The sequence below is a fragment of the Eupeodes corollae genome, chromosome 1 (genome assembly GCF_945859685.1).
Source record: "Eupeodes corollae chromosome 1, idEupCoro1.1, whole genome shotgun sequence".
NCBI lineage: Eukaryota > Metazoa > Arthropoda > Insecta > Diptera > Syrphidae > Eupeodes > Eupeodes corollae.
This window is the reverse complement of record NC_079147.1, coordinates 113391589-113418549: the sequence shown is the minus strand read 5'-3', so window position 1 is coordinate 113418549 and position 26961 is coordinate 113391589. Positions and strand designations below refer to the sequence as shown.

The 26961-nt window shown below is 34.7% G+C and overlaps 2 protein-coding genes across 4 annotated transcripts in view; both read right to left on the bottom strand.

Moving 5' to 3' along the window:
• LOC129942329 (cadherin-23) overlaps window positions 1-2001 on the bottom strand; it is a 31781-nt gene extending 29780 nt beyond the window's left edge. The window contains exon 1 of the mRNA XM_056051203.1: window positions 1302-2001. The gene's annotated coding sequence lies outside the window, so the exon portion shown is untranslated. The remainder of the gene's footprint in view (window positions 1-1301) is intronic.
• Window positions 2002-10470: 8469 nt separating this feature from the next.
• On the bottom strand, window positions 10471-26374 carry LOC129939424 (uncharacterized). 3 transcript variants are annotated; one of them, XM_056047428.1, is made up of 6 exons: window positions 25989-26374; window positions 14887-15012; window positions 13208-14817; window positions 12390-13132; window positions 12223-12324; window positions 10471-11659 (listed from the first exon to the last, which is right to left on the bottom strand). In XM_056047428.1, exons 2-6 carry the CDS (start codon window positions 14974-14976, stop codon window positions 11367-11369), a joined length of 2838 nt encoding a protein of 945 aa, XP_055903403.1. In that variant the 5' UTR covers window positions 14977-15012; window positions 25989-26374; the 3' UTR covers window positions 10471-11366. The 3 variants fall into 3 exon arrangements, with proteins under 3 accessions (XP_055903403.1, XP_055903404.1, XP_055903405.1); XM_056047429.1 differs by having other exon boundaries at window positions 25993-26374; XM_056047430.1 differs by lacking the exon at window positions 25989-26374 and adding an exon at window positions 20088-20242.
• Between the last annotated feature and the right edge of the window lie 587 nt (window positions 26375-26961).

The following is a 26961-nucleotide window of genomic DNA, read 5'->3' as shown; positions in this document are numbered from 1 at the left end:
ATGGGATGTGAAGTTATCAGTGTGGGTCGCATCCCATCCTCTTTTTTATAATTATTTCCTCGGTATATCCACCATCGATATGCGAATTGTTTTGAAGTGAAAATGTCTATTTGGACCAGATTTATACGTATTTGAGTGAGGTTCGTACTTCAGCTCTTTTGTCTTAAGTATCATTCTAACCGATATTCGACGATTGATTTAATAAGAGTTGTAGAAAAAACAAACCCTCATTATAAATGAAGTAAATATCTATCTATGTAAATAATTATTTTTTTTGGAAAAGATTCAATCTACATGATGGAGCATTTTTTAATGAACGAATGTTGAGAGAGAATAAACTAAACCATTTTTATTTAATTTCTAAATTGTTATTGTAAATTTAAATGTAGAACAAAACAAAGAGTTATCACTTGAGATTTAAAAATTATCTTAATAATAAAAGATTCTAACATATAGCAACGAATCTCTCAATCTCATTGATTTATTTCTGTAATTTTTGTTCTTGCTGATCTTATTATTACTAAATATTAAATTATAAAAAAAAACATACCATGGCAAATTGAAGCGAATATTCTTTCCGTTGTTTAGTATGAAAACTCACTTTATACAACTCATTGTTAATATAACATAAAATGCTCTGAAGCGTGTTCAAAACAAACATACACCTTATAATGTAAGCGATGTAAGATAGATCTTTATTTTAGTTTCATCTTGAAGAAAAAGGTTAAACCATAAACTTAAGTATTTATGTAGTAATGTTAAGTCCAAATTATCTTAAAAAATAATAATTAACTTTATGCGCAAGTACTCGTTGTTAATGTATCGTCTTAAGTCCAAATTAATGTACTATGCAAGCACTTTTTTTCTTAATAACTTTATGGTAGTTTAGCTGACCACAATTAATTGTGAAATCATAGTTGTACGAAATTTATTCACGGATTGTGCAGATCAGTGAATTCAGTGATAAATTTAAGTTAGTTTAAAGACTTTTTAGAAAAAGATGTAATGTCTTCATCTTTGTTTAAAAAAAATATTAAAACCTTCTATAGGAGGTGTTTTATTGGTCATATTCAGATATGATATGGTGATTGGCTTTTTGTTGTGTTATTAAATTGAAACATTTGTTTTTTGAATAAACTAACATTATGCGGTGATCTAAGTTAACTCTTAAATGCAAAAGTATCCTTATATCAAATTAAGGACTTACTACCTTCATGGGTACACCTTTCTCCAAAATAAGCATACCTTTTACAAATTTTGAATATTTTATGCAAGGTTTTAAGCAATAAAGGAACATTTACCTTAATTTTTTGAATATCCAAAAATTAGCCCACACTCAAGATCTCTATTTCTATTTCTAAAGTCGTTTTATTTGTTTTCTTTTTTGATGGAACTTTGAAAGGTTTCCAATAATTTATTTTAACTAAACTTTAAAAGAACCATTACTAAGGCTCCCACCTTGATCAGAATTGTTGAATGAAAATTTATTTTAAGGGTTAAAAGCAACTTTTATTTACACTTATGAACACATAACTTGAACCAGCAAACAAAAAAAACATTCCGAAGGGTCTACTAAGTAAACTCAGAGCAACCAACACGTAACAATTAATTCCACGTTTATCATGCGACAGAATGTACACTATCTTCTCTGATATGCGTAAAGCGTGACGACACGACTTAACGTTTTTAATATGCACTTTATACTTTAAACAAATTTGAAAACAATAAAATATGTACCGACGCAATGCACGACGACACGAACTAAGACAAAAATTATCCTGTGAACAAAATACAACAAATTTTTAAGTTCAAGCGGAAATAGGGTGGTCGAGCATTCCCCGTTTAGATATATTAACTTTGACAATATGTACCCATAGCTATAATTCAATTGCAGTTATACAAGTGGGTTTTGGGTTTCACTGATATGTTCACTCTTTTTTCCCTTATACTATATTTTACTTAAATAACCAACAACACTTGGTACTTTGTCCGCGAGGCGTATTTCCGATTCGGCACTCGAATTATGAATGAGTGACGAAAAACAGTAATGAACATCGAGACAGGTGAGTGAGGTATATTACTTGAGTTTGAATTAGCCATGCATAACTAAAGTGGGGCTGGAGCTGTTGGTAAGGTACAAGCATAATGAGTATCTCACTGTATCGCACCGTAAAGTAGATCGGAATCCATCAATGGCTTTATACATACAGTGCAGATCTCTAATATTTGAACAGCTTGAAAAATCATATTGTCTTGTTTGTAAGAAAAATAAATGTTTCATCAGTTGAATATTAACCATCGATAGATGTTAAAAAGCTATTCGTTCGTTTAACCCAGATTTGAAGCAGGTTTTCAATTCGAAATGTTTGAAAAAAAATATGTTTGCCCTTTCAAAACACCTTCTATTAGAGGTTTATTCAGGCCCATCAAAAAAATGAATCGTAACCGAAAACTTTAACGAATTCCGAAAAACCGTATCATGATATCCGTTTGCAGTTCAAAATTGTATGATATTTTTTACAGCGTACTTGGTCTTAAATTTTACAAACGGACAACACCTGCCAATTATTGAATTTTATTCTAAAAACGAGTGTTTTGTTTAGAAAGTTTCTCGGGCGCTTCTTACATTTTATGACCAATTTATTTAAATTACAGATGTTGTTATTGGAGCCATCTTGACTAGTTTCGCACCAAATGTATGTTGTTGGACATACAACCACAAACAAGCTTAAGTAAACGGCAAACTGAGGAATATATCGCAGTTTTTTCGGCCAGTGTTAGTTTTGGTCCCGAATTATCGATTCGGCGCCGATCGCATCATTTGGGACTTTGTTGCACTACTACGTTGATCATTTTGCGGAAGAATTTGCAAGTAAAGCCTTTTAAAATATAGCTGGTACAAGAATTGAAGCCGAACAACCCAGCACAAAGACGAATTTTTGGTGAATGGGTTCTACGTACAAAAGTTGGCCTATGATCCATTTTTGTATCAAACAATACTGCCGTATTTAGACCTGCATTAAGGAAAAGCCAGTAGTATTTACTCCATTTATGCCAAAATTGGGCTTATCGGACTGACCATTTAAGGCGTAGGCAGCCAACATTTGTACGAAATAATCTCAGGAACCTCAGTATTGTTTGCCCGAAATTGAAAAAAGGAGACCATCTAAACTTCACCGCTTACAAAATCTTCTCTGCTGTAATATACGAACGTCTAAAGCCCATCTTCAACAACCTGATAGGTCCTTATTAGTGTGGTTTTAGACCAGTAAAGTCCACAATCGATCATATATTCATATTACGGCAGATCCTGGAAGAAACCCAAGAACATCCAATCGACACCCTCCATCCAATTCAGCATATGAAAGCATCTACAGGGACGAACTGTACAGAGCCATGTCTGGTTTTGGTATCCCATCCAAACTCTTCCGTTTGTGCTGGAAGACTATGGAGAATTTGCGCTACTCCATAAAGGTTGGAAACAGCTAAACCAAACCTTTCGATGTCAAAAAAGGTTATCATGCGATTTCTTCTTCAATTTCTTCATTATCATTTTAAGAATAGTACAGAGCTCCCACGTTATCACTAGAGCCACTACCTTTTAAAAGTCTGTTCATTTAATAGCATATGCTGTTGACATTGACATAATCGGAAAAACTCGGATTGATACCAATGGTTCTTTGAGTTCATTGAGGCAAATGCGGTAAAAATTGATTTAACGGTTAATGGAGGCAAAACAAAGTACATGCTGTCATTAAGAAAGAACGTACAACACCGTGAAAAAGTCACCATCGCCAGACGTAACTTTGAGATAGTTAAGTACTTCGTCTTCCTAGGCTCCGCTATTAACACAGAAAACAACACCAGCGCTGAGATCAAACGTCCTGCTTTACGGTGCAAAATCAAGGACTATGACAAAAGCGAATGACCTTGGGTCGTTTCGAAAGAAAATGGAACGACGAGCTGCACAGGCCGTACACCAACAGAGACTTAGCCAAAAACATAAAAGTCCAACGACCGAGATGGCTGGGTCACGAAGAGCACACGGAAACTAATGTTCCAGCCCAGAAAGTCTTAGAATTCACGCTAGGGACCATTAAGATGGAGAAGTTTGTTTGTTGAGGCCCTAATTTACACAGGACTCGAGTGCCACCTTAAGGAAGTAATTGGTCTTTAAACATTAAATTAAAACTCATTCACAATTAACTTTTGATAAGTATTCACAATCGTTCTTAAATTACCAATTGATACCAATAAGGCCAACTTATCAAATAATTGCTAGAAATTATCTACTATTAAATTGATACTTATAATAAGACTGCAACATTTAACAGTTGATAAGATTTGTTTGTAATTAAGAATGATGTAGACATTATTTGTGAATAGCAAGAAAATGTATTATAATAAATAAAAGTTTCTTATTTTTTAGTTAATGAAGTTTCAAAAATGTGGAATCTGGGTATGAATAGCCTATCAACCGATAGTTAACAATCGCAAAAGAGTTAAAGGTATACAAATTCTCTTATTTTAAGCATAGGTGCTAAAATTTTAACCTTGAGTGTTTTATTTCTATTGAAACCATACATTTGGGATTATTGTGAACAGTATAGATATGGAAAACTTTCTGTATCTAGAAGCTTTAAGAATTTTGAACTCGAAATAAACAAATTCACTCGCCTTATACAGGTTAAGATAAGGTAAGGTATTGTATTTCATTTAATTCGCATTTTTTTATTCTACTCAATGATTTATATTTTGTATTCTTCAAAATAACTGCAAGCCCATCATAGTTGTGTATGTCCGACGTATGTAGGTAAGTTCATTGGTGGTTTCATATTCTTATAATTTTTGTGTAATTAAAATATTCAGAACTCGTTACACTTTGCTGTTTATTGTTTTCTTCTTCTTTTGTTTTATTATGTAGAAGCAACTTCCAGAAATGTGATACGATACCTTATACGTTCCTTACCTATACTGGGGTAGGTAGAACTTGCTTCTACCTTATTTCATGGAAACCAACTGCAACGGTGACTTAGTATAATTTTGTGAATAGAACAGCAATATTTGGCACTTAAATGTTATTCCACGGTGGAAAGGTCATTAATGTTGACTTTATGGTGTGTATGTAAGTAATTAAATGACAATGGGACACGTTAGGGCTCATAATTATACTCTGAATGTATCGCAACACAAAAATGTTGTCCCATAGCATTTTTCAAATGAAACTTGCTTAACAGCCCATAATGATCATAATTATATTGTGTACATGGATATTGTTGCTTCACTTCCATTAGGTTATCAAACTGCATTGCTGGTCAATTCCTATTGTACCACATTCTTGTACAATATGGGTTTTGCATTACATTTAGCTGACTTTTAAGAAAAAAGATATGCAACGGAAATCTTCTTTACGGTCAATATTTTTTAATTCATTTTTAAATAAGGTTAAATTTTATTATGTAAGTTGTTCGTTGAGCCCTAACGTCACCCTGGATTAAACACCTTGGGCAAATCCAGGGTGACTTTAGGACTTTATTGATATACCTCAAATCAAACTGGCAGCTTAATTATCTGCTGTTTTATTTAAGAACTGGGTTCTTATCCAGATTTAGGTTTTTTTGTAACAAGCTATGCATTCCATGACTCATTACACGTGAAAGAATATGTAAATATTGTTTGTTGTTTTGAGTGCTAAAGATATTTCTATTTTCCCATAGAAAGTTATTGTATTTGGTCTGATTTGTCACACTGACAAATTTAATATTTCTCGAAGTTTCAAGGTCCCTAGAGTGGAAATAAAAGATTTTTAGAGCCTGTGCGTGCGTTCGTAAGGTCATACATCCGTACGTTCGCTACGTTTTTGTCTTCGCCCATAGGTCAAGAACTAGTAGATATATCGACTTCAAATAAGTTTTGTTATGCAGATAATAATGCGGAAAGGACTCTAACAAAAATTGCGTGGGTGGTTTTTTTTTACCAAAGCAATAAAAAAAAGGTGAACATTTTGGTTAACTCAAAATATCTCACGAACCAATAACGCTAGAAAGTTGAACTAAATTTTATATTATGTATTGTTACGATATACGAAACAAATATATTTTTGGAAAAAAATGCAATAAACGTTTTTTTTGTATTAATAAAAAAAACTGAAAAAAAAATATTTGTAAAAAAATAATTTTATCTCCAAAACAATTTTGTGCAACGAAGTATAACGGTTTTAACATCTGGTAAAATTTTGAAAAAAATCGAATTGATAGTTTTCTTTACAAAAAATAAAAACCTTTAAAAAAAAGTTGGTTGTTTTACTTCCCTAGAAATTGTAATCGTCCCATTAGTCGAATTGAAAATGTTGACATTTCTCGACATTTCAAGGTCCCTAGAATTTAAAAAATGATTTTTAGAGAGATGTCTGTGCGCGATCGGTAATCTCGATAGGGGTGTTTAATGGTTTGAAAACACTGCACACCATTCGAAATTGATCTCCAAAAATAATTTTGTTTTTTCCCTGAGAAAAATTTATTCCGAGGGAAAATCACTATAACTAGAATTATTTCTTGGGGAATAACCTTTTCACGGGAAATCAAATTCTCTGAAGTTTTTACTAGCAGTAAATTTAAATATACAGACTTATCTACTATATACAAATAAGTCGGGTTTTCCTTCTTGACGCTATAGCTCCAGAACACATGAACCGATTTCCACGGTTTTGCATTCGTTGGAAAGGACTCGGCCTCCATGAGGTTTACAGCAGACAAAATTCATGAAAAACAGAAAAGCGGTGAACTCCGTTTAGCTTCCCATAGAAAGCTATTGTAAAAGTTCCGTTTTTTGGAATTGAACATTTTTAAATTTGTTAACGTTTCAAGGGCCCTATATTCTAAACCGGAGCTTACTTTTGGGAACCACTTTTAGTCAATCATATCTCTAGAAACGTCAGAGATATCGACTTCAAATAACGTATGAAATCTACAATGAAGGAATGATTCTGATTGAGGATCAATGCTTGACTATTGCAAACAAGCTAATGATTGAAGTAGGAATGATTGCGCCAAATCGATCGATGCACGATACGTTGAACCAAGAGCTGCAATACAATGTTGATACATTGCAGGAATTCGTTCGAAATAATGTGCCGTTGCTGAATGATCAGCAAAAACAAGTATACGAAACATTAATGCAAGCGGTGGACAATAATACTGGTTGTCTATTCTTCCTGGACGTACCTGGAATAACAGGGAAATCATTTGTCAGTTCAATGGTTTTGGCCACTATTTGATCAAGATGTAACATAGCTTTGGCGTTAGCATCATCTGGAATTGTAGCAACTCTTCTAGATGGCGATAGTACTGCACATTCCTCGCAGCCATCTGGTGGCGCATTCGGAGTTCGCCGGGTTTGCTAGTTTTCTTATGAATATGAATTTGATGGTCGATAATTTATATCAATTATTATTTGATTGGTTGGTTTTATGGATGTTAACTGGTAATTTTAGACCGATTGTGAATATTTATCAAAAGTGAGTTGTGAATGAGTTTTATTTATTCTCTTTGACGTTTCACGTGTGGAGTATTTATTTTGTTGCAATTTTTTTTGGAAATTGGTCTTACTTTGCTTCTTAATATGATATTCCTTCATTTAAGAGCAGAATAGTATGTTACAAAAAACAGTTATAAAGAATGGTTGAGTTTATGGAAGAGAGTCCTTGTGTTGTAAGGGAAATACTGAAGTTAACCCGATGAATCGCACATAGAACGATTGACTGCGCTGAATGTGCAATGACAACATTAAAGTCATTTCCAATTCCAACGCTCAATTAGTAAATTTAATAAAGAATTTGAATGCCCCTGCAAATTTAAATATATTTAAAATGTAGTGCTGAATTTCGATTGGTTAAGGTGTACCTACATATCAAAAATATCGTTTAATACCTCCAGGAAACTTGTTTTGAAAGTATACAATTTTGAAGGAATCTACAACTGATTTATATTAGCCGAAATAATATTTAAAAGCAAAGTAATTAATTACAAGTGTTCGTCCAAATCCATTGGTTCTGAAGAATCTCTGCTGATTTACATTAGCTTCATCATAACTCCCTTCAAAAAACAATTCTATCGAAATCAAAATCCTTTTCAAAAATCTCAAAAACAAATTATTGTGTTTACTTTTCAATCAACAATTTGTTGTTGACAAGAAAATGGAAATGTATCTATTTTATTGATATCCGTAATACCGTGGCCATTATTGCGAGTGTCGTTCTTCTATCGATAAATGACTTTTATCGTTAGTCGAACATCGAAAATACATTTTGGTATTGCGAAACTCTATTGTGAATGAAAATTTTCGACAAGGCTGTCCATCTTTGTCGTCTACATTTTTCTGTTCGACACGGGGCAAAAGTTGCGAGCAGTAAAAAACAATTAAGAGTAGCTGGTGTAATTAATGAAAGCGAATCCGAACGAACCAAAAGGTATTTGCTGCACATCTTTTAGTAGGCTTGAGTCTATCTTTGATGTCCACCAACAACTGAACAAATGCGATATAATATTTTAGCAAATAATAATATATATTTCAAATCATTAACCAACAAATTTCTTGGAGCTCCAAAGGATTGGCAGCATCCCTTAATAGCCTTCTATTTCTGGCAACCATAATGATGTCGTCGTGGTTGGCTTCATCATCGGAATCCTCAAAAAAGAACTCGGAGGATATCATTTCTTGTTTATTTAATACCAGGGACTGATTATGAGGTTCGCAGCGGATCCTCTTTCAAATTCGACTCGCTTCGTATTTCCTTATTAACGAAGCGAAAATAGTTCTTCCTGTATGCCAGTGATTTGACACTTTTGGTTTGACTTTTTCTTGTATTTATTGATTTAACAGCTTTCCACAATTTTTTTTGTTTTGATTGAATTTGTGAAATTTGCGGTGATTTATTAAAATTAATTTTATATTTTATTGTGAATTGTGGACAAGTCATAAGAACATTAAAATAAAACTAACTCACATTTTTATATAATTACAATTAAGAAAGAATCCACGAAATCGAACAGTGAATAATAATGAACACTTTTTCACCTGTGAATCCGCCAACAAACATTATGACATTTCGAATTCAATAATTGGTCGAATTCAAAACGAAGAAGGCAAAATCAAAAGCAATATACCCTTATTACCATTGGCAAGTCGAATGAATAAACGTGAGTGTGAGAAATTTGTATTACCGTTGGCGAATTGAGTTGATTCGACTTAAATGTCATTCATTTTTCGAAGATTAATTTTTAAATTGGCCTTCCAACTTGTTTAATACGAAAACAAACGCTTCCTTATTCAATCGAAAATATGATCTGAAACTTAATTAATTAATAAGAATTGAAGGACTTTAAGCACAAAACATTCTTTCTACTTAGAGATGACTAGGGAGTTCCAAGAAATCAGAGTTTTCTCGAATATTCTTCAGTCGAAGTATTCTTACTTTGTTTCTGTTATTTTCGTTTTCTCCAAAAAACAAATCTTTGTTGCTTATCATTTTGGTTTATTTTGTAATTTTATTAAATATGAAAATTATCAATTAATGAACACAATATTTGAAATATTATGCGTTGTTGTTTATTTATGTCTGTTATTTATTTTTTTGGTAGCACTGAATTTCGAACTCGAATTGTAAGTTCGCCACCCCCAGTAAGTCGAATGTGTTAGTTCACTAATGAAAACATCTTACGTAGAAGGTTCGATTCGTCAACCATAATAGGGATATATGTATGTTCGAAAATAAATGCATTATTTTTATGGTGGCAAAATTTTTTCCCAAGGAAAAAGGATTTCGTGAGGAATTCCTGATAGTAGGAACTTACTCCCGGGAAGGGAAAAATTCCTAGGGAAATTAGCTTCAGCATAACTCCCTTGAAAAAACAATTATATCTAAGTCAATATCCTTTTTAAAAATCCCAAGAATTTATGATTGATAAGAAAATGGGTGTGTATCTATTTTGTTCATATCCGTTATACCATGTCTATCAAAAAATTCATTCACAATAATGATAAAACTAATAAAATTCACAGTCGATCACAAATGTCTATAGTTGACAATCATAAAGCCTAGTACATACTTCCTCGTGAAGTGAACGTTCGCCAGTGGAGAAAGTGAACTTTTGACATTGCTCACTGGTACACACTTGTGAGTACACGTTGTAAAATGCGGAAACCAACCAACAGTTCCCGTACATTTTGCACGTGAATTGCCCGTGAACGAAAACTCTCCACTTTATTCTCCACTCAGCTTCACGAGCAAGTTCACGGGTGAACCAAAAACTGAAATTTGTATGGGTTCACGAGATGGTTCACAAGTATGTACTAGGCTTAATACCAACTTGTTGATAATAGGGCTGATAGTTTGTGAAAGAAATTTGCACTTGAGAAGAGAAGATCATAAGAGAAACTGAAAATCGAAGAAAGAAAATAAAATCACTCAATTTATGTATTTGTTTTTCTTTGTAATCTTAATATTATGTATTCTGTTACTTCTGTTTTAAATATTTAAAAAAAAATAAATCACAAATGCACATAATTGAATTTTTTCCAACATAAAAAATGTATAAACTATTTAACTGCTATTTCTTTTGTTTTGTTTTTCTTTTTTTTTTGTAAATAGGTTTTGTTTTACAAAAATACGGATAATTTAGTTTATAAAATAAAAAATGAAAAACGAAAAAAAATATCTTAAAAACTAAACCTTAACGAAAAATAAGTAGGTATAAAATAAAATTAATTAATTTCGTATAATAATTTTATAAAAGCTACAGGAAATCAAATCTGTTAATAATGTAATTATAAGATTATATAGGTACATTACTTAAAAGAATATAATACGATTCGTGGTTGTTATCCCTTGTACACTTAAACGCAAGGCAAAAAAATATTTTGCCAAAATTAACAATTAAATAACGTTTAAAACTTTTCTGTTTCTTTTTTTTTTGTTTTCTACCATTGTTTTACCATTTTTTGTATGTTTATGAGAGAGACCCTTCCCATTATTGTTAATTATTTTAGCATATTATAAAATTCACCTGCTTCGCTGATTTACACAACGAAAAATGTTTATTAATTATTTAAATTTATAATTTTTTGTTTCAATTAAATTACGCTATGTTTGCTGATTTGGTTTACTATACACAAAATAATACACTGAACTTGAACAATATTATGTAATTATGTTAAAATTAGTTGTTTTTGTTTTTGTTTTTATATGAAGAACAATTTAATGGGCATTTTCAGGGAAAACATATTGATACATGCTGTTTTATTATGAGAATCTCAACTTGTATGCTTTTAAGTTCCTTTTCTATCGGGTAGAATCGGGTTTTCTTTTTTTAGGTTTGTACCAGTCCTCGAATGTCTGTTGGGGTTGGACCAGTACAACTGCCTGCCGTACTGTTGCTTCCGCCATCGACGAAAAGTGTTGTTGTGTCGATGCCACTTGTGTCTGGTGAATGTGCGGAAACGATTTCTGTACAGATATCCGTATCGTCTAAGATTTGGTCACTGCCATCTAAGAGATCTCTCAAGAAGTCCGTATCATTTCCAGTCATTTGTTGCAGAGATTTGATTTGTTTATCAGCTAGTTCTAGAGCCCTTTCAACTTCCTCCCGTTCATCTTGGCGCACTTAAAAACAAAAACAAATAATACATCTTTGTTAAAAACTACTAAACAAAATAAGAGACTAATAATATGTTTTATAAGATCACTTCTTTGTCAAAGAGAAATTAAAAATTGTTCAACACAGCTGATAAATGGATTGTTAGCTAGAGCTACAAAAAACATTAAGCCTCTGGACTACTATCCTTTTGATTGACTATGTTGCAATTTATTTCAAAGCATTTTAGCATCTTTTTTTTCAAAAAGGAAAAGCAATTGATCAATCTGATTTTATTTTACACGGAAAAGAATGGGATTCCACGTATGATAAGATAGAACAATTGAGGAAAGCCAAGACCAACATAAATGGAGGAAGATCCCAACTAACTTGACGAGTTAAATACATTTAGAGCGATCGAGTGTTTATTTCGATTATTGCTCTTAATCAATAGGCAGTTAAATAAAATGTTTTAATATTTATTTTAATATTTATATTCGAAGCAACAGAGAAGTTCCGTATACACAAAAATATATCCACAAGGTCTTGTAATCAAAACCACATCTTTTCTCTAGATTTAGATTCGACTTACCAACAGTAAAGAGTTCATTAAAAGCATCCACTGGTAAATTGTTTAAAACATTGGTTAAGTCATGCTCTTCCAATAAGCGAGTATCGCCCAAAGGTATTTCTTCTGCAAATGATAGGATAACAGAAATTGTAATTTCAATGAAACACTGCTACCTAAGAAAAACTTACCAGCATCCTGTGTTCCCACCATTAATTCGCTCTCACTCAACCCTCCTACGCCTGTGTCTTCCGAACTGGCATATACCGAACTGTTCTCACAAATGCTAAGCATATCTTGAGTCAATAGGTCCTGCTGATGCTGATGCTGAGTTTTCATAATATTCATCATTTCTATTCCTGGCGAAAGGGAACTCATTCCTGACAGCATACTCGACTGAGACGTTGCAGACTGGGTAGTCTCATTCAATTTGATAGTATACCCTCCGCCAATAGTAGCAGCTGGAGAATTTCCATCAAAAACTATCTTGGCACCAATACGATTCGATGCCTGATTCGGTGGTGCCAATGTTATTGATGTTGAACGAGTTGGAGTGGAAATAAATGTCGTACTACTGCTACCAATTGATTCCAGTGAAGATGTACTTCCTTTCCGTTTTTTCTTACTACGCTTTGGCGGCCGGCCACACATACCATTTGATTTTGTCCGCTTTTGAATGACTTTTATTTTTGGCCTTTGCTCTTGAGCTATCCGATTATAATTGTCACGTTTCCAACCATGCTCACGGCACAACGGAAGCTCATGTGATATATCAAACACTGGAATGCGACATTGGGTATTGTCGGCGAATTTTGCCGTACAAGGTAGGAACAAATGTTGGTCTACATTACCCGTTATGTGAATGTAACATTGGGCGGTTAGTGCAAGTGCTCTATTTGAACAAGATCCGACACAACATTTCTTTTCCAGCTCACTAAAAGAAAAGAAGAAAATGTTAATATATGAAAATATTTATGTATTAATAAATTATAAGAAAAACAAAACTTACACATCTTCTTGTTTTTTTAATTTTTGCAAGAACTTCGACACAAACACTAAACGGCTTCTGGCTGCTGTTGGTTTCAAAAATGCATGCGATGAAATTAACTGCACAGCTTGACGACGTAACAAAGCCTTATGCCTCTCGATACGCTCTTCTCTGCCTATATTTAATGCCCTCGCTGATATGTCGTCGCCATAGGGATCCTTCAAGTCGTAAACGCCCATCCAGTGTTTTTGGACACAAGAAGCTTTGGCCGACGTGATTGTGATATCACATTTCTCTGCCGAACGCTGACGACGTTCGATATGCGAAGTCAGCGGCGAAACACTATCAAATATGTATGTATCGGGAGCATGCCACTCTCCACTGTTTCGACGAGTTTTCGGTCTTCGCCGGTATGAAGCCGATGACAGGGATAATGATGATGCTGATGGTGAAGTTGTTGATGACGAATGATGATTGATCGATGGTATTCTTGGTAAAGCTTCATGGTGGGTTGTTTGATTCTGTGTACGTTTCGCTTTGCCAGGTGCTCCTGTATTTGAGCCTTTAAGCGATTTTTTAGCGGAAGACGATAAGACTCGGGCGTCTCTTTTGGCAGGCGTGGCGAAGACAACATTCTTATCACACAAATCCTTTGTTGGCTTGCGAATTGGCGACGTTACAGTCGGTGTACTTGGCGCCTCTTGAACAACTCTCGGACTTGTTCCTGGTTCACTTTTGATGGGAGTTGTTCGATAGATTACACTAACTGGAATTTCATTTATATCGGAATGATTTGGTTGCACTGATGGTTGATCTGGTGGAATTGAGGGCGGTGCGGCTGAGGATGTGGATGACGGCGGCGATGAAGTTGCATGACACGTCACAATATTCTCTACTGCACGCTTCTGCGGAACGGATGGTGGCGCATTTTGAGGATAAACTGACACTTTTGAGTATTGTTGTTGCCTTTGCCAATGCGCTGGGGCTGTTGAATTTGCATTTGCATTCGTCAATGTGGATCCGACCTTCTGAAGCTGCTGTGCCAAAGTATTTTGATGGAAGTTTGACGGTGGCAGTAGTGTTGATGGGGATGGCAGGCTTTGCACATTACCACCACCGCAGTTGGTGGTCAGTGTGAAGAAAGACTGCTGCTGTTGATGATGTTGTTGCTGGAGTTGCTGGTGTTGTTGTTGTTGGGCGGGTGGGGACGTCGATGATGATGTCGGCGTTTGGTTCCATGAGATTACTTGCGTTGGCAACGAACAACAAGATGAAACAGTTGCAGCTGGTGTTACTGTTACAGCTGCTGTTGTCACAATTTTAGGATGAGAATGAAGGTGCTGTGGTTGTTGCTGTTGCTGATGTTGATGCTGTTGCGATTTGTTATTAAGTGGAACACCCAGATGGCTATTGCCATTGCTAATTGTTGTTATCGAGATGACATTCTTGTGCATGCCATTGATAATTTGCTGCTGCTGGGTGATGGACGCTGACGGTGTTTCAATTGCTGTTGTGGTGCCGTTGAAGCGGCTGCTGAAAAATTGTTGTGCTACGTTGGCATTTGTGGATTCTCGGGATAATTGTGGAAGTGATTGACAAACTGGTTTTGGGTTATGTGGATTCCTTGATTTCTGCAATTGTAATAGACAAAATGTTAAATAGATATAACTTCATCACTCCAAATAAAAAAAAATAATTACTTGAGGATTGAATAAAACAGGTGCTGATGAAACTGCTTCCGTAAAAACATACGGATCTTCAGTAAGTCTGGGTGCTTGCTGACATGACATATCCAAATTACAAATTCAGTTTTTCTCCCAACCACTCTGCAAAAGAAATACAAATTAACTTTAAAGTTACTATTATTATAATGAATAAATGCATTTGTTTAAGGTCTTAATTTAAAAAGCTTGAAACAAAAATATATCAAAGGATTTTGAGGATCGCCACGCGATTTATAGGATCTGTATATACAGCTGCGAGCTACATATAAATGTAGCTCTAGAGCATGTGATTTAAGGTTTTCGTTGTACAATCAGAGTTAAGCTCTGTCCTTGAGGGGTATCAAACGTATTAACAAGAGCCTTCTCCTACAAATAAAATAAAGTAAAAACAGTATAGCTTTTACGTATAGTACAATACTTTTGAACTCCACCCCTGGTTAAACTTGACGTAATGTCAGTATTTCCTTGCATTGTCTGCAGTAGCATAACATTTTGTTTTGAGTTGATTTGAAAATAAGAAACAAATTATTAAATCTATGTTATTATTACAAACTTTCAACAAAAACCTTAAATTTTAACGCTGTTTTCGAAGTCTTCGCCTCACTCAAAAACTGTCGTATTTGGACGTATAGTGTTATGAAATGCTGATAACTCTTAAGTATATATTGTGACACCGTTGCATCCACAAAAACTGACTGGTTACTGACTTTTTGTCCATCAATTGAACAACCATGGTTTAAAGGAGTAAAAGTTTCAACAATACGGCGGCGGCAGTGCAACAAGTCACACAGCTCGTGGCACAATTGATTAATTGTGATAGGTTTACGTAAAGAATAGTACTGCAATGAAAATAGACAGTCGTAGACAAATGCTTTCGAAAAGCTTGGTAATTGAAGAAAGCTTGGCTATGGACATGTAGTTCAAAACATCATTTTATGCTCCTTTTTTTATGAACAGCAAAAATAAAGGAAAGAGGAGACAATACTGAGAGTGGTTTACGTAGGGAACTAGCACACTTTTTTAATAAAATCGCACTGGACGAGAAAGATATCGAGATGCATAAGATACCTTTTAAGTTATAAAAAAACTTTAGTGAGGTTTTTCAAAATTATTACTGTAGGTTGCCTTAAGAATAAGGCAAAAAGATTTGTAATAGCTTCAGGTTCGGTAGATGTCATATCGGGTTGAAGGGAACCAATATGATTTATGCTTACGTCAAAGCGTCTGGGATCCGTAATCAGGCTCTCTTGACAATGTTTTCTAGATATAGAAATGCACAAAGAGATGAACATTAGCATTGAGCTTAATGATAATTTGAGAAGTCAAAAAAAGTTTTTAAATGTTTTCCAAAATGATTTTTATTATATCAGAGTGGGAAGGAACCAAGGAAGACATTTTTTTTTTAAGTGAGACATAATGAGACATTGGTAATTAGAGATACATTTCAGGACGATATCTATTGAGGTGTTGTTGTCGAAAAACGAATTAAAATCAATATTGTTAATAAGGGTATTAAGTTAAGCTAAGTCAACCTGACGAAAATTGAAATAAAATAATTTTACAGAGGGAACAGAGGGGTGGAATTGGTCAAGGGTAAGTAGTAGATGAGTACTTTTTAAAACTAGAGTCTTTAAGGCATCTGAAGAGAAAATTGAGGCGAGTTGTCTACCTATGTTGTTTGTAATGCTACTGACTTTAAATAGCTTTAAGTCAGAGATTTGTCAATTAGCAATATTCCTTTTTCAGATTACGAATTGCTAGGTACTAAAAACATTTCATCATCCAAAAAACTCCATTGTTGTGGAAGGTTAAAGTCACCGACAATAATTAAATCGTCGAGAGTATCTGCAGAGTCGATTTCATTTCAGACAAAGTATAAACTCCATCACATCTTAACTCAAAAATTCCGAAACATGATACTTCACACTACAACCCAACAAATTTAAGATCAGGTGTCTCAACACTATTTCATCGAGTTCAAGGAATATGCGACAGTTACCACCTAAAGGCTGAAATGCATCTCGTTGACAATGTTCAGAGAGCAAGTGGGTATGCTTAGGTTAGGTTAGGTTATAGTGGCTGTCCAAGATGGAAACGAACACACTTAGGCCAGTTTAATCATTGTGATACCACATGAATCTTATGGCTTCCTCCTAAGCTCAATGAAACCAGTTTGAGTCTCTTACGAAACTAATTATGCTGGTATGATTTAGATCGTTTAGATCATTTAGATCGTTTCCGAGCCAGAGAAGTGCTCGTCCATACAGCTTCTGCAAAAGTCATTTGAAAATACGCCTAGTCTCGTGACGTGCTTTCCTATTAGACAGTGTCCGGTTATGATATCTATTATCGAGCTTATATGCGATCTGCAAAGAGAGAGCAAGCACCTTAAACGTTTTAAATCCAGTATTAGCCAGATGCTTTTTATGACTTGACACGTGGTGATGTTGTTCCACCTGGTGCCTGCCCTCCTCACAGCGTCTTTCATTATCAGCAGTTTACAAGTAGCGATTGGTATGCCAGTACTTGCCAACCGTGGTAGGATGGGCCATACTATACCGTTCCTGGCGAGTTCATCTGCCTTACAGTTACCTGGAATGTCTCTATGGCTCGGCACCCAGCAAAGGTGAATATTAAACTGTTGCGCCATCTCCATTAGAGGTGATCGACAGTTATGGACTACTATAGAGTTTGTAGAGACAGAGTCCAGAGATTTGATAGCGGCCTGGCTATCAGAGAAAATACGGATATCAGATGTTGATATCACGTTTTCTTTGAGCCAGGACAGGACTTCCTTTATCGGCAAAAGTTCACGCTACAATGATTGGGAAGGCGGAATGAGATACTTAATTTCAGTCGTTTAGAGTACGCACCTCCATCAACCCCTCCTTTTGTTTTAGACCCATCTGTGTAAAAATGGACTCATCCTCCAAGAGAGCTACAGTAGCTTTTTGACTCTTTTCGTACGTACGTTGCGTTTAGTTTAGTTTTTTTATCTAAGACAAGACCGAGGTATTTAGCCTTATTTAGGATTTGATAAATGGAATTTTGTATCTCCTCGAAAATAAGACCAGATTGGTTGTGTGTGGATTAACACCCAGTCCACACCGATCAGCCCAAAGCATTAGTCTGTCTAAGGCATTTGATAAGAGTTCTTTTAGGGTGTTAAGATGCTTTCCTGAAACTGATATAGCAACGTTGCGCCGTCTGCATAGGCTATCACTCTGAAACCCTTCGCATCCAGACAGAGGAGAAGGGATAGAACACCACCCTTACGGTGTCCCTCTACTAACGAAGAGAAGAACCAGTCAGCATTAAATGAATTAACTCCCAAAGCGAACTCCCTACATTTAGAGATGTTATTGCAGATGTGTCCACGTTGTTAAAGGCACCTTCGATGTCAAGGAAAGCAACCATAGTGAACTCTTTATGATGGAGAGAATATTAGACGGTACGTACTAAAGTGTGTAACGCTGTTTCCACCGATTAACCTTTACAGTATGCATGTTGAGACGAAGATAGAAGTCTTGTATCAATACTTGCCCTTAAATGGATATCAATCAATCTTTTCAAGGTCTTAAGGAGAAATGATGATAGACTTATAGGTCATAGATCTTTAGGATTGATTTGAGAACATTAACCTGTTTTGGGTACAAAAACAACTTTAATTTCTCTCCATTCCGAGGGAACATGGACCAGGTAAAGACCTCTGGTAAAAATTGCCTCAAGGATTGGTGCAATTATGTCAGAAGTCTTTTGTAGCTCGGCTGGTATTATTCCATCTTGTCCTGCAGATTCAAATGGTTTGAAGCTGTTGAGAGCCCATTGTAGCTTCTCCCTTGTGATCAGACCTTGTGGGTATGTTGTATTGGAACTTGAACGTATATAATTGTTGCAAGTTTCGGTAAGAGAACTACCAGGAAAGTGAGTGTCCAATAGTAAGTTACTTGAATTTGTCCAGGAGCCGTCTGCATTTTTTAAGCAGCTTGGCATCGCTAGACTAGTTGTGCCTTCTTGTAAATTCTTAGAGATTCTTCGTAAGAGTCCCAGTGAGAGGCTAGTCTTGCGGCTTTGGCTCGGTTCAAGAGTTTCCTGCATTATTTCCTGAGCGAGTCAAGCTCTGAGGCCCACCATTGTGGTTTCCTAAAGCAAAGAACGTGGAAAACTGTTTTATTACGGGAAAGGGAAGAGAACGGCCTAGACAAATACGCTTTTTGCAAAACATGTGGGGTGTTACAGACAAAGTTGGTAGTGTTGGAAAGATATTGGGTAAAATCCATTAAAAAACTAATACCAGTAACCAAAGAACTATTTCAAACACCAGACGTGTATGCAATCCCTTGTAACTGTGGGCCTTCGTCTGTTGGATAAAATGAATAAAGCATTGCAACCCACTTAATAGAAACGGCATTTTTTGGGCATATATTGGACATTTCATATGAGCACACAGGGTTTTAGAGCAAGGAATCCACAGTATTGCTTGCTACCAGCAAGCAACAACAACAACTTTGTGAAGTAAACCCGTACGCACCGCTTTAATTTTTTATTTAATATAAATTGATTTCAAAATGCTTTCGATTTGAATTTTTGTTCTGTTCTTAGGATTTAAACGAGTTGAAAAGGCACTCGGACAACTACCTACATATGTACGTACATATCTTAAATGCCAAATAAAACTATTTGAATTAAAGTTCTCGAAGACGTCTTAAACAGCAATGTAGCTTAAACTTTTCGCAGAAAGAACAATTAACTATCATTATATAAAATGAAACTGAATATGACGTTATTTCACGACATGGAAATTTAACGTGATCATTATTCCTCATCAAAAGAAAATATGTATGGCAAGACTGAAGACGTAAAATTCACAAAACTTTGTTTTTCGAAAAACAATTTAAAGTCCAACTTCATACAAATTCTTTCTAGACTTTTAACAAATGTGTTAATTAAAAAGCTTACAACATGTCGTCTATAAGAGTTTCAATATTAGCTTTTTTATTAATTAATTTAAAGTGGTGATTATAGTCTTAACGCACTCTCGAATGATTTTGGCAGTTGCACATGAGACAACAATCAGTATGTCCATTACTTTTAACTAACAGTGTTCTTGTTTATAAAATGCTGATTCCAAATGAATAACATTAAATACAAAAAGATTGAATATTGTATATATTTACCTTCATGCATTCGTATTGAACAATTTAGAAATTTATAACAATAACAACGTTGGACAAAAAGCCGACGCAGATCTGCAAAGAAAACTTGAGTCTACGTTGTACGTCTTCCTTCAATTTCCATATTTATGTTTCTTTTTGTGTCAAGCCATGACTAAGTTAGAAAAATACTTTTTAGTATAGAAAGATGCGAAGGGCAGTTATCGCTGTTTCCTCCACCTCCTAAATCTGTTTCTTCTTGAAGTAGCAATTCGATCTTAAAGTCAATTAAAATAAAATAAAACAAAAAAATAAAAATGTACATACATGCATATTATATGTACGTATTTAAGTCTTTAAACCCGTAGAGGCCTGAATCTTCTTGGCTATCTCTAATGAATACTGTTTGCTGTTGTTTTGCGGTCAATTTGATTAGTTCATCAATCTCTTTATTACCTATTTTGCAGTAATATCTTTCAACTTGTACTAATTGTTGTCGTCGAGAGTCGAGACGTTGTTGAGCGTTGGCTTATGACGATAATGACGACACATAAACAATGTTAATTAAACTTTATCTATATTCTGCAATAGTTTTTCTTCAACAAAACAATGGATATTTTGTAGATATACCTACATTAATATTTTATGTACAATAACCAGGAACAAAGTTATAATTTATAATATTTACACGAAACTGTCATTCGAAGAATTCATTTTTGTCTGTATATCTCATTTCAGAGTGACGTTTGTAAAATGAATAAAACAAAAACACAGTACACTCTCTTTAAGCCGAATGTTCTTGTTTGCAAAAGATATCATTTAATTGAAGTTAAACAAAATATGTGTTCTATTATAAGACTACATGAAATCATTACGGCTTAAGAATTAATAGATAGATAGAATTGAAAATACTTAACTTTATTTCATTTTACATTTCAAAAAGATTCAATACATATTAAAATATTTTGATCATAATTTAATTTATTTTTCAAAATTTCTTCTTATTGTTTTATATGCATATATTTTAATCTGAATTAAATTTTTAAAAAGTGTTCAATTGTGCTGTTTCCGTTGCCATAATTATGACAAGCTATGAAATTTTCATGGCCGATTAACATTCATCAGCATTTGCAATTATGAACACAAAGAAGGATAGTGGAATAGATGCATGCCACAAACAAATGTTTAAACACATAGATAAATATGTTTGTTTTCTTATCTGCAATATACTATGGGACTTCGCTATAGTTTGCATTTATAAAGTAATTTATTATTTGCCTTTCTCTTATTTTAAAGCGTAAAACAGGATAAGTTCTCAATTTAACTATAAAATCAAAAGTTCTAAAGCAAAATTTATGCAAAATTTGATCGAAATTTTAAACAACTTATTGTTAAGGGTTTACTAGTTAAAAGTTTGGCAGCAGAGTTTTCTGTTTCGCGTCAACAATCTCTTCCATTTTCAAGAAACCGAGAGAAAATTAAGAAGAATTTTGAAGAATTCAACTTAAAAATAAAAAAAGTTCGATGCAGTCAACATCTCGACATAGATGAAGCTTTGCTAAGATGGTTCAAAGCCCAAAGGAGCTTGAATACTCCAATAAGCGGACCAATTCTAAAACCAAGGCAATTCTGCAAAAGGGTTGGGCAAAAATAAATTCACCTGCTCTACAGCTTGGATTCAACGATTTTGATAAAGATTTGGAAAATCGGTTATAACGAAACACCGGATATAACGAACGGATTCTCCAGTCCCATAGAGTTCGTTATAACCGATTTTGACTGTACTATTAAACGGACCTAAAATAAAATAAATAAATTAGGTGGCGTAACAGCCCATGAAGAACCAGAACGTAGTGACTAACAACTCTCCAACCATTCCTGTGTGGGATAAATGTTGTCAGAAATGGAAGGGACCTACAGTTTATATGCCGAATCCGAACGGCTAATTTGAGAAAGCATTTTTCATGAAAAGAATTACTCTTGGAGGATTTGTCAATTCCTCGCAAGAGACAGTACCCGTGAAAAAAGTTAGGTGGCACAGGCAGGGATTAAATCCAAGACCCCTTGCATGCCACTCCAACGCACTAACCATCACGCTACGGGTACTGCGGACCTAACAACTGTTGAGTGGATCATTCCATCCACTGCTCCTATAAAAACTATTGCACAGGTGCCATATGAAAATTGCAAAAAGTTAACTAGTGATTCCGAATCGACTTTAGCAAATTGTTAAGAGATAGTAAGATGTTAAAATCGTTTTAAATTAGTTAAATAACGCTTTAAGCCTAGTAAACTGCTAAGATGGATTTAACAATTTACTTAATCATTTAAAATTTTGCGCTATAGTATAGAAAAATATCTATCTTCTAAATTATATTACATTTTAAGGAAAACTTCAGAAATCTGTTTTCACTTAAAAAGCACAGAAAACCAAACATAAGAGTTTGGGAAAGAAAATTTATTTTTCCACTTTTAATACAAGAGTTGATTGCTGATGATTAAAACTAATGATTTTCCTTCACGTAATGTGATTATAATTAACAGCTTTGCATTGCTAATGGCAGCTATTTTTTGTTTTATTTAAAATGTGTGAGATTCAACTTTACTATAAATTGATTTATATATGACATTACATTCCATACTACTTAGCATATAAGTTTACAAAGAAAATACTGCAGCTTGAGCGACTTAGACTATAGAAGGTGATAGAAACACAAGAAATTACTGCAAGACAGAATGACAGAGGAGCAAGAATAACGCGGTAGGTTTCGAGATGACCCTTTAGCTTTCTAATAACCGTTTTCAATGGGCTTTTTTCTTTTTAAGCTCAGACCCGAGCACTGAGCAGAGCCTGAGCACACCGAGTACGCTTTGAGCAGAGTTTAATCAGAGCTATCCGACTTATTTATGAAACACACTGGAGTAATAACCTGTCATATCAAGCTCAATTTTTACTCCATTTGCACGGTCATTTTATTCAGTGCTCATAGATTGCGCTCCGAGCTAGCTCTGATTGAAAGAACACAAATCGACCAATAAAAGAAACACAAATAGTTTTTTGAGGTCAGTTCTCTGGTCTGAGCTTAAAAAGAAAAGCGTCTACTGATGTCGGTGATCGATTGAGACCGATGCTTTGTCAGTGACTAGGCCCTGGTCAAATTGATTCATGGTTCGCAATTGCTAGATTTACCGTTAGGAATAATAAAAAAACACATATGTATTTCATCTATGCTTAAAGAAGCTGAAAGTATAAACCTTCAAGATAAAACTAGTTGGGTTGCAACAGTGGGTCAAAGTACTATATCTGAAATAAAAGCTTCAGTTATTAAGAAAATAAATTTCAACACTTGTTTTTAACAGAGAAAAGTGTTTATGAAAGTTGAATGAATGTTAGTACTACTAAGCATTCTTAAATTTTTAGCACAGAACATTCAATGTGAAAATTTCTACACTCGCTTACATTGATTAGCGTCCATTAAGCTAAACTAGTGTACTCTAGTTCTGAATATTCTGCTCTACGTTTTGAGCTAGTGCGTGTTGGTAACAAAGGTCTAATTATTCGATTATTATTTGTTAACGAAAGTTGAATTTTGTCCGCGCATTAATAATGCATAGATAAGAGCTTACTTAGAGTGAAGGGCAATCTGTGGTGATTCAGTGTTCTCCAATTTAATTAATCCAATAATTTAATAATTTTTCTTAGAATCTATCTTTAAATTATTCCCCTTTTTAATAACTGCCGTATGACGTTTTTGATTGAACCTGCTCTGACAGTTTCTTCAACCTGCACTGCACTGACATTTAAAAAACGCCAATCTGTATACATGCAGCTATGGAAAGAGAAATGGCACACTCTTTGTTTATTATCTAGTTTTATATTTATAAATTTAAATAAGTGACGTTTTTCTGTATGGTCATAGACTACACTATTCCTAAACCCCTCTTTGGAAAAAACTTCCCGGTATCCATTGCATCCAGAGATGAATGGGAAGACAAAAAACTACTGGATGACAAATGCATCCATTTTTATACAGATTGATCCAAGTCAAATGAGGGAGTTGGTAGTGGTGTGTACTCAGAAAAGCTTTATCTAAGCATCTCATTTCGCCTCCCTAATTATTGTAGCGTCTTCCAAGCGGAAATTTTAGCGATCAAATCCCTTGACGGTGTCTCAACCAAATCTCTAACGGCCCTCGCTGGTCGATCGTCTCTTATGGAGATGGCGCAGCAATTTAACATTCACCTATGTTGGGTGCGGGCCACAGAGACAGAACTCGCTAAAAATGGAACCGTCATACCTATTTCATCTGAAAGGGAGCAGATAGGTATACCGATAGCTACATGTAAACTTCTGCTAAAAGAAACAGCTTTTGCGATAGCAAACTCTAGGTGGCAAAATTTACCAACATGCGCAGCCACAAAACTTATATGGCCTTCACTGGATCTAAGGCGCTCTAAGAAATTGTTATCTCAAAGCAGACTTCATATAAGCTCCCTAATTGGTATCCTTACGGGACACTGTCTTATAGGCAGACACGCAATACGACTCACGCCTCAAATGACTTCTGCAGGAGCTGTATGGACGAGCAAGAAGAGGAAACAATCTCTCACCTCCTCTGCACCTGCCCTGTTCTTTCACTAAGACGCAAACTTCATCTGGAAGAATACTCTTTTGAAAAACCCAGTGAACTAGCTAAAAAGGATATCAAATATCTCCTTCACTTTATAAAAAGCTCACAATAGTTCGACTAGTGAAGAGTAATTCTCTAGATTCATGTGGTATCACAATGGGCCTTTTCTTTTAGCCTAATTGTGTGGATTATGAATTCGCAGCCACTTCAATTAGATAGGCTATTTCTCTGTCCATGGCTGTATACATACATAAATTATCAGAGCATGATTTTTTATAATTCTAAGTTCTGATTTTGTTTACAAATTAATTATTTTGGTTGAATAACCAAGGATCTGATTTAATGGGACTCTTTATAAGTTAAAATTTGGCAGAGTAGTACTCGTAGCTTCCATCCCTGAAATCACTCGCATATAGGAATTGCTGTGAGTCACTACTAGGTAGTCGTTTACTATTCATAAAAAGACTGTATTCAATTGGGTATTTTTAATAGAAAATAAATAACAAATTACTTAATTCTGCTGATTACAAATTACACCAATAATCTCAAATAATTTCGTTCATCGACATTTAAACACAGCCCTTGACTGAATAAAGTGATATTCTCTTCTAGAGGTATCCGACTGTAATTCATTCAAGTTTCGAGTCGAACACAAATCAACAAATTAATGGGTGAATGATTTTGCTGCCTTTTCATTTGCCGCTTGTTTGTAGCCTTTTTCGTTTATAACATTGCAAAATCCGATAAAAATGTTTGATTCAAGCTTAAATTAACTCGATCACGGATTCCAGGGTAAAGACGTAACAACAAACAAAAAAAAACCAACGTAAACAAGAAAACACCGTCTTATAAATGAGCCAACGCCAAGGTGCTTGTCACTAGCACCAGAACAAAACCGAAATCGAAACCGAGGGGTACATACAACAAAGTTCACTGTCATTGAGAAAGGTCATTCAGGGCTAAGACCTAATAAAAGGTATACTAATTCCCACATCTTAAATCCCTTGTATACCTAAACCACGGTCCATCATCGCAATTCGCTTTCGCACCTGTCGGGTCCGTTTTTGGATATCATATTCATTCCTTATGCTGCCACATAAACAGAAAGAAAACATCGAAATAAACCTGTTCGGCTTATTTCAACATCATACTTAGATTCATTCCTTTTAAGTTCTCACGTATTCTTTATGTTTTATAACTTTACATAAATCTTATGCATAATTAGAAAAATAAATTATTAAACTGTTTTTGTTTGCAAAAAGTATAGAAACAGAAACAAAATACAGAAACCAACCTACACACTCCGTTGCGTTTATGTTTTTGTATGTTGTATCCCTTTTGCACTGCGGCACTTTTGTTGTTGTTTTGTTATTTTGTTTAGAGCTCGATGAACATAGCGCTGAATTCACTAGATGGGTTTGTTGGAAGATATTTTTGCGAAAAAATTTGTCGTTCACTTATGTTTTCTTCGCGACTTTAAGATCGAATTTAAACGCATTTGCGGAAAAGCTTGTGGATATATTTAATTGAAAATCAAATAACTGAAGTCTTATAGCGGTTTTGTATAGGTTTTTAACTATTAAATGCAATGATTAATATGGTAAATATGTCGAAATACGCGTCACGTTTAGAAATGACAGCACGCAATTAAAATGGCCGCGGTATCTGTTCATTTTGTGCTGAAAGGCGCGATAGTTGGTTGTGTTGGTTTGGAATTTCAGTTTTACCTGGAGGGGAAAGAAAGTAATGATGAAGAGGCGATGGGCATCATTCGTTTTGTTGGGGAAGTGCTGTTTATTATACGAGAGGAGAAAAAAATTGTGAAAAATGCTCTCTGAAAAATATTTTCAGCATCTTGAAATGGGATTATTTGAATTTTTAGCCTGGGTTCGGACTTTCGAATTGTAGCTATCATTAGTTTTTATAGTTAAAAATTGTATTTCGAGACTTTAAAGCGATTATAGGAAAGTTGCATTATTTTTATTTGGCATTAAAATGAAGCTAATGAGTTTTTTTTTACTAAAAAAATACTTGGCTCAACTTTCCATTACCGCAGCACGAATTTCGACTTACGGTTTTTTTTATTTAATAGATATGTGCATATAAATATTTTACTTACAAAACACGCACAAATGGTTGATTTTGACAGTTTTCCCATGTTTTCTGTTCAGTATTACCATATTTGCTTTTTTTGATAGGGATTTCTTTTATTTTAGTGCTCACATGCAAAAAGTACTTTTCATAAACCCAAACTCGCACCCACCCCA